This window comes from Falco biarmicus, chromosome 10, assembly GCF_023638135.1.
Source record: "Falco biarmicus isolate bFalBia1 chromosome 10, bFalBia1.pri, whole genome shotgun sequence".
Lineage (NCBI taxonomy): Eukaryota > Metazoa > Chordata > Aves > Falconiformes > Falconidae > Falco > Falco biarmicus.
Window position 1 is genome coordinate 27,266,637 of NC_079297.1, and position 16,845 is coordinate 27,283,481.

Genomic DNA, 16,845 nt, shown 5'->3' on the forward strand with positions numbered 1-16,845 from the left:
GTGACTGTTAACCATCCTGTATATTAAAGAGGGAAAATACAAAAACTTAACACAAATATTTAGGTTTTATAATTTGTACGTCAGCATTTATTTTGCAACAGTTCTTATAGCTTGTTAGGTTCTGACATCTACCTTCAGATACTTGATACTCAACTTCAGAAAAGCTAATTAGTTAATTCCTGAGATACTGTCAACAATAACAAAGTTATAACACTTTAAAATCTTTTATAACTTAAAAAATATAGCAGTTCACTGCCTTTCTATTTATTTAATCCACAGTTTTTCACATCAGCTATCTGTGATCTTTCTCTTAGGTTTGTTAACAGCATCTAAGACATGGCCTTACAAACTGTGCATGCTTGGAAACCTTTACAGCCATTTGACACAATATTTTGTAGTGGCTTTACACATGCTGTAGGCTTCAAGTTAAGATGTTGCATATTCAGGTGCAGTGCTGATCTGTGTTTTAAAAGCACGTGAAGATCATGGCAACTTGCATGTTGATTGTGCATGTGAAGCATTGTCTACTCATTCCTTCCCCAGGGTTGCCAGAGCAACCTGAAGTTTGGAATTTCCTCAATTTTGAGTGCTTAACTTTGCAAGAGGTCATTATGGCTATTTGGGCTACTGTCCCAGAACATGCCTCCCATACTCTCACTATCCTAAGCATATTTTCTCACAGATAGTGGGGCTTTGAGCACAAGGCGGAGTGAAGGCACTCTGAGTCTTGTTTGTAGTCCGATGGATTCCCTCTGAAAACAGGACAGTACTACACAATCCTACGGAGCTGAAAGCATTGAAAACTTGTTTCCTAATAAACAATGATCTTTTACAAGAATAGATGTTTAAAATTGTTCTGTGTGAGACCAAATTGTCCTTTGAATGTCTGAGTCAAACATTGACAAGTTGGTCTTCGACTTCCCTTGCATGTGCTTTTAAGTTTTCTTGAAAGTAAGAGTTAAAACTAACTGAAAATTAAGATTTGCAATTGAATTATGTGACTTTAAATTCTTTATCTCTGACTATAGAAAAACATCTCTGTCAGTATAAAATGACAAAAATACAGTCATGACCTAGACACCTACATCAGCTTACAAAAAATGCAGAGCTGCATTGTGTTTATGCAAAACAAAATCTGTACATCATAGGTATTTGAAAAACTATGGAAAAGAAACAGAAATGTAAATAGCTGGAAATGTGATATGTAGCAGAGAAAGGCAGTTAAACCATGATGGCCGTAATACCCCATAGTACTGAAAATCTGAGGCACAAAGGTTCTTTTGTGGTTTATATGATGTGATCTGTTTTCCAGTGCATGAGTCACTCACTTGTTTAACAGGCTAGTGAACAGATTTCTAAGATTAAAAGTTTAAAGTTTTATCAGATGGGATTTCTTTAAATTCAGAATCATAGCTTCTCAACTTCCTACTTGAAGTCAATGAACTTGATTTGAGAGTCTTTTTGAAAATCAGAATAGTATAATTTTTATAACACAAGATGCCTTTATTTCCTTACAAATGGAATGTTGTTATTTTCCCTATGCTTTCTGAGATTCATTTTTTTCATGAGACAGTATTCATGTTACTAGTAGCTTACTAACTGCTTACTACAAACAAATATGGATTTTGTACTAAAAAAGCTGTATGTGTTGTCTCTCAACACTGTTTTAGTCAGACTACTGGTTTTACTGGCCTTAATTACACATTTTGTGTGTGTGTGTGTGTGTGAATAAAAAAAAAGAAGAAAATTGGTACAAGTATTCATTCTTTGTCTTTAATAAAACATGTTGATCCTGTTTTTCCTGTGCGATGGAGACTTGGCCTCAAATCTCCATCATAGCTGCATAATCTATCTTTTTTTCACCAGCTGTAAGGCTGCTTAACTTGTGTTTCAGGATAGGAGAGATCTTTTTGTTGTAGGTGTGTATACAGTACCTAATGTGCTGCACATCACAGCTTAGAGTCTATGACCATATAAAAGTTAAAAGGTTGAGTAATTACAAAGATAATTTGCATGAGAAATAGACAGCTCCTGAAAATTTTCTCAAGGATTCCACGTGTGGTTGTAAATAAAGCTCAGTTGAAAATCTTCTGATTTTGCATTTGAATGTGGTCATTAACATTTCTAGTCTTGGAAATTTTTTCCTAGGGTTTCCTGCTAGTCCAGCTTTACAGTTGCTGTTCCCTGTAGTTAAAGATCTGAAAGCAAAGGTTTGAGGAGAAGCCTGTATGAGCTATGATTCAAAACACACATTTGTGATGTATTTTGCATTACAGTATTAGAAGACAGGATTGTGTGAGTTACCTCTTCACTCCTTTGACAGAAGGCTTAGGAACAAGGAGTATGAATTATGTCCCGTCGAGACCTTACTACTAGTTTACATAAATTCATGTTTTCAAGGCTATCCTCATGAGAGACTTGTGCTTCAAAGAAAATTACACTTTGTAGTCTTGAAGGAGAGAGGAAGAACTTGGACAACCTATATGCTCATTGAGTAAAAACTCAGGTAAAAAAAAAGTTCTGTAGCAATGTTATGATTGACCGAAAGGCCAGAGAAAATGTATGTTTATAATTTTATTTTAATCACTGTTGGTCAGATATGAAAAATGTTACCCTTGAATATTTGAGCTTTTTACAAAGTCATCCCTAGGCCAGCGTAGAAGTAGCTTTTGGGTTTTGTTGTGGTGCTTTTGTTGGGTTTTGCTGTTTTCTGGAGTAAAGGAGTTAGCAGTTTTAGGAAAATCTCTTTTTAACCACTAATGGAATTTTTTCTAAAACTCAACAGAGTGAAAAGACTGAGATAATGAGGATGGGTGCAGGGGATCAGAAGTTAAAATGCAAGGAAAAGGTAGAAATCAGAAATCTACTGCTAAGAGTGATGAAAATTGGGTGATGGATGAACATACATGATATAAGCTGTGGAGAGTGCATTTCTTAACTGGCAAGGCTTTCTGCTCCTTTCTTTATGTCTGCTGATTAACTTATTTTTGCAAGCCACCAGTGGTGCTGTTTTCTGAATAGGTTATGTATTTGCCCAAAAGGAACGTTTCTTTGAAGCCATTCATCTTCAAAGCTGGAACTTTGACCTAAAAATGTGCTTGCATGGTCAGGGTGTAGGAAATGTGTAACTTAAAAGTTGCTTTCCTTTTTTTTTTTTATTACTGTTGTTATTCTATCTACCATACGTACACTGTGGAGGAACATTTAACCTCCTTCATCCAGTCTGTATGTGGAAGCCAGAACTGAGCTGCTTAGAATGTCTTAGTTCCAATACTTTTTTACCCCTTTCTTTCTTTCAGCTCCTCTAAGGTGGACATTTATGATGATTAATTGTGTTCCAGTAGTACACTAGGAAACCATGGTGTTGAGTATTATATAAACATAATGACAATGGATTCCTCTGTGTCCTGTTTACCCCTTGAAAAAATGAGGCACAGGAAGACTGTGACATGCTCAAGGCTATAGAAAATGAGTCTTTCTCCAAGAGTTCAAAACTGCACCCGTGTTTCCTGAGTATCTATAAAACTCTTACATGAGAACTGCATTCTTCTCCACTTGAGCTATCTGTAATAAAGCTACAAACAAATTAATTGCTGTTAATGGTAGAGTATACTGGTAACATGTAGTGTTCTGTTTGCATTATGGCATCTCTTTTTTTGCATCTATCTGCAAGGAGAAACAAATTCTTAACTGTCTGATGCTATAACAATGTGCATGATGATGTAAAGGTTTAAACTAATGCAACAAAATATAATTATTTACTCCTACACATCTTCACTTCAGTTTTTCAGGGTGTGTTCTTTTCCTTCTGGTGACCAATATATATCCTACTTAATATGAAGCTACATGGAAAGCAAATAAGAGAGGCAAGCTTGTGATTCATTTGAATTTGAACAGTAAACCGGGAACCTTTCTGAATTAAAATGCTGAGTTGAACTCTGCATTTCTTTACCTAGTATAAAGTGTGTTAGTTGTGGACTTCAGAGGAATTCTTCTTTTTTCATTTCAACCAGGAGAATAAAAGGTACTACAGTAGCAACCCACAGCAAACCAGTTTAAAAATAATTTCTGAAAGGAGTGTATGCGTGTATTTCATGGGGAGGTGTGAAGGGTCATGTTCTCTTAGGGATGCACTGAGATCTGTGGGTAGCTGCTGTTCCAGACAGGGAGAGTTACTCATGGGACGGAGGGCTTTGTAACTTTTTTGGAGCACTCTGGCCCCTGTCCAGCAACGGAAAGCACTTTTAAGTCCTTGCTTGATATCTGTGATCCCAATGACTAGAAACTAGTGGAATTTTGATTGTTGAAGGCTAGAATCTTCATCACATCTCAGAATTATGCTGTATATTCTTGATAAGAATACAGATATCGGTTAGGGTTTTGTTTGTTTGTCTTTCTAATGGTATCAGACATGGGTACATTATTCTCTCACCAGTGCCTGCTTTTTGAAGCCTAAATACAAATATTGAATAGTACTGATATATGTATAGGTATGTGTATATTTGATAATTTCTTTCATGGATAATAACCTGAGTTGAAAGGTCTAAAATTATGAATTAAATCGAACCTTTCAATCTCTACTTCATTGAACTTTAGTTGATATTATTCAAAGAGATGTTTTTCCTTTTAAGATTTAATGGAACTAGTGCATATAAGAATTTACAGACAGTTCACATGTAAGATCTTTAAATCTTTATTCATATAAGTAAACAAATAGTGTGCTGTCTGTTTACCATTATTAGCTAAGAAAATTTTCAAGTACCTTTATTGTCTTCTGCAGTTAAAACTCCTGTACTGTTTACGCTTAGAATGAATTCCCAGTCATAAGTATAGGCTAAGCCGTAAGATATACCAGCTTTTCTGTGTTGTTAGGTAGTTCAGCGAACATGAGTTTGCCGTAAGGATGTCTTTGTTTTTCATTTGTTGCATCTCTTTTTGTTAGCAACGAATAGAAAAATATTCCCTTCTTCTGGCCTCTTTTTTTATTTCTTATTTTATGTAAACTTAAATGGAGGAAAGCTTGAGGCAGGAAACAGAACAATAAGATAAACCCCTGAAAATTCTTAAACTGACTTTGCCACAATCACTTGATGTCAAGCTGATGTTCCTTCCCAGTAAAAACACGTTACCACCTTTGAAATGTCCCTACACAGGTCAGGATTGTCCTCAAGACTGACCGTAGTTTACAACTACGGAAACTCGGCATGCGTACGTTACACATGGACCCAGTTCTTGAGAGTTCTGAGAAATTATGGCCTTCCACTGATGTGTGAAATGTGAGACTTCGGCAGAATTCTAAGCATCCTCAGTCTGAACAATCAGTTGAAGAGCTTGGGGTAACTGAAGCATGCATACGGAGCATGCCTGGTCTCAGGAAATCACCTAACATGTAGCTCCTGGCTGGCCCTGCCTGTGCTCCAGCAGTTGAGAATTTTTACCTTTATACAACTGAATTTCTTAATGGTGACAGTTCTTTTGCTTGCCAAGATTAAAAAGTGTGCGCATATGCGTTTTTTCCTAGCGTTTTGATAGAGGCAAATCCAATGGTTATGGGCCTGAAAGTTTGCGTGGTTTTGTTTCAGTTGTGTGGGATTTATTTTTTTTGTTTCTCTCTTGTCTGTATATAAAAAATATTAATATAAATAATATGAAGAATGCTATAGCAGAAAGCTCCATTAAGTTTTTTCCCATTCCATATCTATTTAAAATTGTCAGTTCATTGAAGGGGTAGCTACCAAAGCTGAATTATGAAATAACTTGCATCCTATCTGCTTTTCTGGTATGAAAAGTACTTGCTAAGCAAAAAGACAGAAAAAATTAGTATGGAGTTTTCCAAAACAGTGAGTGAGAAAACTAGTTTAAAAGTCCTAATGTCACAATAACCAAGGAAGCCACATCTTTTAAAAGTGGGATCAATGCTACTGAAGAAGAAAATGGCAGATTTTAGTTTGTGCAGGTCTCTCTTTTGGAAAGCAAGTAGTGAGCCACTCTGGGTGAATAAAAATATTTAAGAGGTTATATGATCCAAATGGCTGTTACACAGTTTGGAAATCAGCTATTTTTAGTTGCTACAGTTTAATATCAATCTGCATTAACAAGTACATAAACAGAAACAACTAAGCTGGCATAAGTATCTGACAGTATAGAAATAGACAAGAAAATATGTTTTAGTGGTTAGAATACTCAAATACAGAAAAACAGTTAGTTGATCCTCTCCTCAAAAGGAAATAATTCAGCAAGACAAGGTTGATTTACGAGGTGAAGTTGTCTCATGTAGCACCGGATATTGAAGAAACTTTATCTTGAACATGGTCTTAGCCAGGAGTTAAGATGAGATCTCACACTTGAGGTATTAAAATAAACTCATGAGCAGCGGAAGTCAACAGGACCAAATGGGGACTATTCTGAGTTTAAAAGGGGGTTCAGAATATATTAAATACTCCAGTAGTGAAAATAAGGGTGTTATTTTAAAAAAACATCAAATCCCCACTACTGAGCCTTGCAAAGCTTTAGAAATTTCTAGGGATGGTTTTTGCATTCTTTAAAACACTCAAACAAAAACCCACTTACATGGTACAGTAGGATTCAAACCACACAATTTTTTGCAAAGGTAATTAATCTGACAGAATTTTTTGTGTCGTTGAAGCAGTGGTTGAAAAAAAAACTGGTTAATAGTATTTAGAATTTTCCTAAAAGCTTTCAGTAAAGTTAAGCATTCACAGAATAAGAGACAAAATACTGTCTTGGATCAAAAGCTGATTGAGATGGGAAACAATATTAGGATTAAATGATCAGATAGCATTTCAGTTAAAAGCTAATCTAGGTGCAGAAGGCATTTCGGTGTACTAGGATCTAGAGTGTCAGTGTATTCCTGAGTTGCATTTAGGTATTAGTTGTATATCAGAATATATGTAAAATGAACCATTGAGTTCAAAGATAGTTTGTAATGACTGAATCATGTCAGATAAATAACAATAGCAGGCAAACTAATGCTGATTAATGCAAAGTTGTGTGCATTCAAGAAGAAAATCTGAGTTACTTATACATCTGGGCTTCAAATTAGATACATCTGCTCAGGAAAAAAACTTAGCAAATTTTCAAAGGCCTAGTGAAGATTTCTGTTCCTTTCATAACTAAGATGTAAATGATGTTTAAACACAGGAGTAAAACAAGGAATAGTATGGAGATTATTATAATCCCGTTGTGTAGATCGATGGTACAGTCTTCTAAGGAATGCTGCATGCTGTGTGGATCCGACATGCATCTGTAAAGTAAGTTACAAAATGAAAGGACTGAGAAGAGTACAACAGGCATGATCAAAAGCCTAAACAGAATCTCCCATGAGGTCAAATAAAGGGGGAACATGATTGCTTACGCCTGAGAGAACAGGAATAAAGACATAAAATGAGTACAATCTATTATGTACATGAGGCAATTAAATGTAAATAAAAACTGTAAAAAGTAGAGCAAATAGAAGTTTTCCATGTGATTAGTCCTTAAGGAAACAAAGGTATATTAAATGAAATCAAGGTCTGAAATTCAGGACTGAGAAGAGAGAGCTCATTTTAGTGTGCATCTCATTGAAGTACAGGGTATTAAGACAAAAAGATTCAGAGATATTAGAAGCTGTGTTCTATATAATTCTTCTATCATGTGAGATACGTTTTTCTACTCATTGTTCTTGAGAAAATAATATTGCTGCTGGAGGGCTGGCAGGAGAGAGGTGTAAGTTAGCTTTTTATAATTTAGAGAGCTAGCAAACTTTCATTAGCCATTTTTATTGTGAACCTTTCAGCTTTTGTTCTCTGTGGGAGGGTTTTAAACCTGCTGAAGGTCACATATCTTTCTGGTTGTGGTAACATGATCTATTTTCATCCAAGTTTCTTGTCAAAGGACTGCATCAGTCTTTCTCATGTTGCTGAACATTGGTCTGTGTGGGGACTTCTATGTAGCTGAGAAGTTAGTGACATCTCATGGTAAACACGGAAAATTACAGGTGATTTCTGGTAAGGTTTTGGTGTTTGTAATTTAACAGATGTTGCAAATGTCTTCTAGGTCAAAATTATTCTTTAATATGTTTGTATATACGTCTCACGTTTCATTATCCAGTGTTGATTATATATGTAGACACTAAGTCTGGTATTTCTAAGCCTGAAATACTGATGCTTGTCAGTTAGCATCTGAAGTACAAATGTTGTAGTATGTAGTACCTATATATTTGTCACTTACAAAGCATTATATAATATTACTGTCTCTCCTGATTTTGCTTGTTTTAGGTACAAAGTCAGCCACAGAGTATTCTAATGGTGGTTATGATATTGTGTCACCTGTTCCATCAGTATACTTGGGCACATTTCAAATTTTGCATCTCCTGGAAGATCTAAAGATGGCATTGGAAATGTTAGAAGATCCTCAAGAGAAAGAAGCATTGCGAAATCAAATTCCAGGGGCAACAGCGGTGTGTATACGGGAGTGGTTTGAAGAGAATATGGTGAGTAGTTATTTATAGCTTTTCCGTTTTGTTTGCAAACAGCATTGGTTCAAGTATTTTGCTACTTCCAATTATTTTTATAACAACAGAAATCTGCATACTTAGAGAACTGCAGGGGGTGGTGAGCAATCATAAAAAGCTGAGGATATTACCACTTTATATGCTGATTACTAAAGCAATGCAGATGTAGAGAAGCTGGTAAAAGACCTTACGTTGACCCTGGTGAGAGAAAATATAGTAAAAATAAACTACCAAAAAAGTTACCTTGTCTGTGGTTTGGTTTCATCTTGGATGTCCTTTACTGGAGATAAGAAACAAGTTTATAAATAGTTATTAAACTTTTCACTTTTAAACAACCAATTTGGAATGTAGTGGCATTGTCTGTTGAAGGGACAAATTCAAACTGGATGATTCTCCTATCCTTTTCCTCGCAACATTTCCTTTACCTTAACTGCCAGTATTACAAATCTCCAAAGTATCTTGTACACCAGGCAGTGGTGTAAATGGAGGAAAGGTCTAGCTTCTGAATGTGAGACATACATATTGGGATAGATGGGGAATAAAAATTTGACTATGTTGGAAAAGATTGAGGATTTCCTGGTGAGGAGCAGATCACCAGACAGACCTTAAAAGAAGAGACCCATTGGATGTAAAGGAAGAGAAACAGCAGGTCTGTCAGAACCCAATCCTGTCACTGCAAGTGAATGGGGGTTTCCTGATCAGTAAAGCAACCTATCACTTTCTCAACTTCAGAAAAGTTTTCTAGATGAATGGATTTTCTTCTGGCTTTGTCAATACACGTTACTTTTATGTAATTGTGTCACAGCTTCTCGTTCAGTGTTTATCATCTGCTATAGTTGCTTTCTGCCTGTTGTAACCTAACGTTGTTGGAAAGGTAGCTGCTTTTGTTTGAAATAATCAGCTGCTGGTTTGTTGGCATTCTCCACAGCCCGCAGGTCTATGGCTGAAAAGTCCTATGTGGGACCATGTGAGAGAAAGGAATGAGAATTTGGTACCAGTTTTGAAAGCAAAAGGTGGAGGCAATTTTTAATGTAGATTTACAGTATTAGATTTTAAGTTCATATCCTCAGGCCAGGTCTTGCTGAATTCCTGCCTTAAATGCTTCTTTAAAGCTTTTCTATAGTTAAAAGATATTCTTAATTCATAAAAGACATAAATTTTCGGAGTTGTTCACAGTAAAGTTGACCCTGAACCACCAAGTTGAAGAGTTTGAATCTGGTGGTCTGGCTTTTGGCCCCTCTGTTGCAGAAATGTTAAACTAGCTTTTCAGCCCTGCAAGGTAGGTAATACTTAATATTTTGACTCCTCATATTAATATATATATATGTGTATCTCTTCTTTTTCATGGGAAGCCAGCCAAAACAGGAGCACAGTTCCCTCTTAGAGCTGCAGTTTACTGATGTCTTAAAAGCATGGTCTAGTGCATCAAGCGCGGTATTCATTTGACAAAGCAATTAATTGGGCAGCCCGGACTCAATACCAACAGAACAGGGAAGCTGGTGGTACAGAGTATTTGTAGTGCAGTATGTCAAGATCACTGTTTTTAAAATATTTTGCACTGTTACATATTGACAATTTCAGTACTTTTTTACAGGCACAGGGAGGGTAGTGCATAGTTGCTGTGACTGTTACTTGAAAATGGACAGTAATCTGTGTATTTGTAGATATTTTTTATATTTTTTAAAAATGCAAGTAATTTGTAAGCATGTGCAAAACTTCCATGGACTCTAAATTTGGAAGAGCTTCCTGTACTGACAAGCAGCAGTTTCACTTGGAACTTGAGAACAAATCTGATAAAATCCACCTCAGTTCAGAGAAATGGTGTATGTATTTCATAGTTATGTCCCATACTGAAAATTCCTTAATTCCATCCCAGAGCTATGAAAAATAATACTTGATATGTGAAAAAGGATAGTCAGGGTAGTGAGCTATAGAGAATGAGGACCCTGTAGCTCAGTTAATCCATTCACACTGGAAGCCTTGAATTAAGTTTGGTAATTAGTCTATGAAATGTTGGAGTGTCAAAAAACCTCTTCTGAATTCCCATGGTTTAAACACATCAAAAGTGAGTGGTCTGCTGTTTTAATGAAGACATAATTAACTAGAAATCAATGACCTATATATTAGGATCAACATCAGCAATACAACAGATAAACCAGAATACTAGAAGCTTAAGAAATCTTAAGGAACCCCTACAAATTTCTAAATTAAGTTCTATAACTAATTCCAAAATGTTAGTCACACAGACATGCACACATAGGCGTTCACAGTTACATTTCCTCTCTCACAGCTGGCGCTGGGTTACAAACATGAACAGCTTCTGTGGCTGTGGGTTCCCCTATTTACGCACATCTCCTAATGGACATGAGTGCCTTAGTTTTTGTGGGCAGCCATGGAGTTCCCTGTGGTCTGCTAACCCATGTGCTGGTGAGCAACCACTCCATGAGGTGCACAGGCACCCTGAGATGCGAGTCCCCAGTTTTTGCAACTCGTCACTATCAGATAAAACATCATTACGTAGAAAATGCTAGATGGTCTCAAATGGAATTTGCTACAAAGGGTCTCTTCTGAGCATTCTCTGTAAAGGGTAGGCTAATAAATAGCTTGATATTTGGAATATATTTTATATGTTGTGTTCAGCTGAAATGTTACAAAAAGCAATGTTTGATATCAGTAGCAATAGTTGAACTATAAAGAACTTTGGAGTGGATGGTGAACCAATGCTTTTGAGCTTTTGGGGTTGTTTTTTTAGAGCTATTAAAGGTCGGATTAGAGGGGGATTTTCTTTTGTGGACGATTAATTCCACATCTGTTTATTTTTGGGGTCTGTGCACCTTCCTTTGAAGCTGGAGAGCTGCTCTAGCATGTACTGAATAAGCCACTGATTTTAGAGAATTACAGCAACTGCTTTGTTTCTAACATTATATAGGAATAGGTGTGGTCAAAAATATTCCCAGTTTATACTGACTAGCAACGCATTAGAAACTAAATATACTAAAAACAATCTGGCACTTATTTTGAAAGCAGATAAGCATGCACCGTTCAAGAAAAGAATGTTATTTTATGATTCTTCTTCACTTAAATGCATTTAATTACATTAAAAATCATTGCAGCTGCCATCCTTAATCAAGAAAACAAACAATGTGCCTTACGGAAATAATTTGAGTTTGTGTTTTGCTACTGCCCTATATTGGCTTTTATGGGAAACCACAGAAAGGGGAGTCAGAAAGATGGCTCAAGACTAGTTCCTGCTGGATAATATCAACAGAATTTAACAGCTAGCATTTGGGTTAAGCAGAATTATCCAACGGAAGTCCCAATTACTTTCTTGCATGATCCTTCTGCATTAGTAATCATCATAAGCTAATGCAGCTGTGAAAGCCCTCTGAGGCAGAGTGTGGCTATTCCTGCTAGTTCTGCTTGTGCCACAAAGCAGTATTTGGGATTGCAGGTTAGAGAACAGAAAGTGACTGAACTTTCTTGGTGGTGTTTGTATTGGAGTATGATCTAAAAACTAGAGCTCCGTTGTACTGGAATGGGAAAAACAACTTCTGCAGAAAATTGCCCCTTGGCATTATAATTCAAGTAGCTTTGCAGTTTTCGTAATTGCCTCTTAAGTGTACTGAACTACACCTAGTGTTTAAATAAGTAAGACTGGAGTTAGCCTTTCAGGCAGCTTTGAGGCATATTGGCCATATTAGTGATTAGTCGGGAAGCTTCTGTGATGATTATAGACACTACAGCTGCTCTCACTAGAGTCTTCCTTTCCTTCAATTCTGTAGTACCAAACTGGAATTTTTCAGACATGAAATATCACCAAGTTGTCTTTTGTGGTTTGTTCTATTTTTTGATATTTCTTTTTAAACAATTGTAGCTGTTAGGCTCTGATCTCTCTGCTATAGGTAGAAATACCTAAGATGTGGGAAAAAATGTATACACCTAGAGTGTGAAAACTTCAGGCATCATGTTTCATACCTGACACTACCTTGCTTACTTTCTCTTTCAAAAGCATCTGCTTTATTCCTTTTTCATGGAATCATCGGTGGTGATTTGGTGTTCCAGTTGTTTAGTGGAGTTGGATTTTGTCATCCTCTACAGTCCTCCAGAGAAGTACACCGTTTGTGGAACTAAAAGTGTGCTTTTTGAAAAGGCTGCTTTTTGTATTTCTGCGGTCTGAAATCTGTGAAAGTCTCATGTTCCTGAGTTTACAGTATAAATGGTCACGGTAACTATTCTGCCACTGCTTTGAGATAGATGAAATAGATTTCACAAAGCGCTGAATTTAGAAAGATTATTTATATGTATTACAGAATGAGGATTTAATAGTTGCTATAGCTGTGCAAATCTTTTGACAAAGCTAAAATAGAATAAAGCATCATTAATTATAGACTTTTAACTACTTAACTGTATTAAAATTTTTTTGCCTCAGAGTGAATGTCTGGAGTGTTTTACGACTTTAAATTCTTTGGCCTTAAAACCAGAACGGACAGACCAGGGGATTAGCATGAAGAGTTCATATAAAATAATGTTGCGTATAGTTGCAATGCTTCCTGTTAAATATTTTAGTATTGCTAGTGACCGTATGACATATCACAAAACAGGCAGTAATTTCAGCATTAAAAATTAACTACTGGTGTAACAACTGACTGAGTTGAACTATAAGAGAATGTATCTAGTTACAGTTTCATTTCATAACTCTTAATGAACTCCTAAACTGTTAATTCTTTTTTTTAATGTATTCTGTACTTCTTCATGGAACCCTTTTCCGAATAAAGAGGAGCCCTATTGTTCTTACAGTGGTCCTAACATGACTTTAAGCATGAATGAAAGCCTCATTTCCAGGATTGCAAAACATGATCTTCCTTCTAGTGGAACATTTGTATTTAAAGCAAGTCACTTCACCATGTAGCTTTACATACTGACCCTTAAAATACTGATTCTTGAAAACTCAGCAGTATTTTCCTGGTTATGTTTTTTCTTGGAAGCCAAATTCTGAAAAATTTTTCTAAGTGTTCTGCATTTGAGGAAACAGAAAGGGGAGAATAGCAGAAGAAATAGTAGAGGAATGTGTGGTAGAGGCAATTTGTTAAAATAATGTAATGTGTTTTATGATATATGCTGTGCTTTGTCTTATTTCATGCTCTGTGTTTTTCTAGTGTAAAACCAGACCTTTTAGCAGAAATAGGATAAATTTCTTAGGGTCTTGGAACAATTGCCATTTTGTCATGATTAATGTTCAGAAGAGATTGTTTCCACTGTGTGTTAAAATCAAGGAATTTTTTTCCCCAGTGTTTTCACAGAAACTTGGATTAAAACAGTAAATGCCATTTCAGAATTCTGACTTGGAGTTTGTGATGTTTTGAAAGTACTTCAGAGTTTTATTTTAAGAATGTGTTAAAGTGCTGTGCTGAAACATATTTCACTTTATTTTCTTTTCTTTAATTTTCTTTTATTTCACTTTTTGTCTAAGTTTCATTTTACAGAGTTATCTGTCCAGAATAGAGGCAGAAAATTACTGCAATACGGGGCACTTTACAAAAGTAAAACGTGCTTTTACAAAAATATCAATAGAATTTTTCAGCAACAGCTGAGTGGGAAGAAAATATATTCTGAGCAATGCCGGTTAAAGCCAGTATATTTATTTGCTGGTGGATTTGACTGTGGGACTCAACTGTTGAGGGTCACGACAAAACTATATATAGCTGAATCTTCCCATTGCCAAGTGGTATTAACACATGTTAAATTGGAAATGGACCAGTAGAGCCTGCTTGGGACAGTGTAGAAAAGCCGTCATTCCGTAAGCATTCACGTTTACTTTTGCCAACTTGAAACATTAGATGGATAAGTTTTCTGAGCAGTACTCGGAGTCAAAAGTTGTATGACCCAGTCCTCCACTGTGCTCCAGCTCCTTTCAATGAGTTGATGATGCAAGGAAGCCCTGAACTGGAAGAGCTGGTGCTCTCAGAGTTCTCCAAGCATGTTAGAACAATTCATAGCACACAAGAAACAGCAGACGATTGTCCTTCATATGTGCAGCTATTTATGAATACTAGAGAGTGTCTTGGAGCAGGTGGAAAGGGGGCGTACAAAGCTTGCCTGGAACTTTTCTAAACCAGGCCTAAGTTTTTTAATGTTCTGTGGTTGCTTTGTCTGGGAGACAACCCCGTCACCTCTGACTGTGACTGCTCACTGTAGTAGCTGTCAGCAGAGGTAGGAACACCTTCTCTACATGAAGAATGAACAGAAGCTTAAAATAGCTTTGCAGTGGGTAGGGCTGGTTTAGATCTGTTTCTTAAAATGACATGGTGAGATAAGGTTTTGGCATTTTCTTTCACCCTTGTAATGGTCAGTAATGCTTAACAGAGCCACCTTTAAACTACAATGACCAGAAGTGATTAAACAGAATTGTGTTATGCCTTAGGCTTAGAGTGCTCATGAAATAAAGATGGTATTCCAGATACAAAAATACAGGCCCTGCTATTTCATGTTAAGTTGTCCAAGATTTCAAGGTAGTCTACTGACATACTATGATGTTTAGCCCTTGGGGGCAATCGTCACCTACGTGAGCTATCCACACCTTGATACTGTCAGAGGAAATAGAGGACTACTCTGTGGGCAGCCATGATTGTACACAGAAATAGTGCGTTAGACTTCAAAAGCATTAAAACCATTTATTCATTTCCTTTATCTAAGGCACTTTCAGCTGTTGGCTTCGGTGCTTTCCTTTGCAGTAAGTGGCTGAATACCACGTTAGTTCATCTTTCCTTTTGTGCCTAATGTTATGCATGGTGTCCCTTTTTCATTTCATATTATGATCTCTCACTAGGATTTCCATCTGGATTGCATTTCGCTGATTTAAATATGATACACTGGATTAATTTAACAAACATTCATATTAAAGTGTAAGTGCTGTGAAGTATCTGATTTTTTAAGTGTAGCTAGAGGAAACATCAGAAAATGTTTTCCATAAAGTAACAGAGGGATAGGTAAGAGAGAATTATTTCATTAAACAGTGGTGCTAATAGATAAGGTATAAAGGTAATGGTCACGTAAAGAAGCTCAGCACAAAAATTTCTCTTGTATTTTTGTATTATTACAATAATAATTGATTAGGAGGTATTACTTGAAAGTTAGAAGAAAAGCATAAGTTTTGAAGACTTTCTGTATATAACTTTAATTCAGATTTCACAGAATTTGGGTAGGTTGACCAATCTCATATGCTAAATGTTATCAGTTATGACAAACATAGCAATAACATAATTCACAACAAAATTATTTCTTTCTTTTTTGGAATAGTACACTAATAATAGCGGTAAACAGTCCTGTGTTTAGTTAAAGTGCAAGAAGATATGTTTTCAGGTTTTGTGATCTTTCAAAAATGGAAATAAATTATACTTATGTAGGACATATACAACATGTTGGCATGCTACTTTTCTTCGTAAGTAGATAAACATGCTTTATTTCCCTGAAATAATGAAATGCTTAAGAAGAAAATAAATTAATATTTGTATATTCCTTATCAGAAATAAGGCCTTGTAAAGGTTTATCTGCATCTTTAATTTCTTTTGGCTTTGTTCGGGGCGGGGTGTGTGTGTGTGTTCAAATTTTTTCCATTCTGGAATTTAGAAGAGAAAATCTGATGGGTGTCATACTGAGGAGAGGGAAAATGTTACCTGGTCATGTCATTGATGTATGGGCACATAATTCAGTAAATATCCTGTTTCAGATGTTTCACATACTGATTCACTGCATATTTAGTAATTTCAGCAGTGCTCTGAAGCCTTTCAAACTGAAAAATAAGCCTGCATTATTGTAATATGTTCTGTGGTAGAATATAAATATGTTTCTTTATCTTCATGTATCACTGTACTCTTTTCTGGCCTATAGCAACTGGGGTGGGAGTGTTCACAGTGATTTTGTTGTAGAAGACTTTTTTTTTTTAGTTTTTATGCAAAAACAGTACTCAAATTTCTTACAATCTACATTTTCATCTAAATAAGTTTCACGCAAAAAGTTATAGCTCTTCTAGAACTTGGGCTGGAAAAAGTATTTCAGCATATGCCAAGGAATGTTTGAAACTGCCAAGAATGTGCAAATGTCTGTGGATGAATTAATAAACAGTAACTTCATCTAAGTATTGGTAATACCTTCTTCATGCAAGCCAAACAAAGAGAGCTAGTTATTATTTGAGCAGTAACCAGAAAGGATATAGTAGTGCTAGAGATACGCGATACCATACAGCCTGCAGATGGGAATGACTCCAAAGTTGTCAGCACCTGTTTGAAGTATTACTTCCCCCCTCCCCTGAACGTGCAATAAGGGTGAGGGTTAAC

General features: G+C 36.1%; 1 protein-coding gene across 3 annotated transcripts in view; it reads left to right on the forward strand.

The window, feature by feature from the left end:
• Positions 1 to 16,845, forward strand: part of PPFIBP2 (PPFIA binding protein 2) — a 102,975-nt gene that overhangs the window by 24,413 nt on the left and 61,717 nt on the right. For all 3 annotated transcript variants that reach the window (XM_056353207.1, XM_056353208.1, XM_056353209.1), the window contains exon 3: positions 8,277 to 8,491. In XM_056353207.1, coding sequence (XP_056209182.1) covers positions 8,277 to 8,491 — 215 coding nt within the window. The remainder of the gene's footprint in view (positions 1 to 8,276; positions 8,492 to 16,845) is intronic.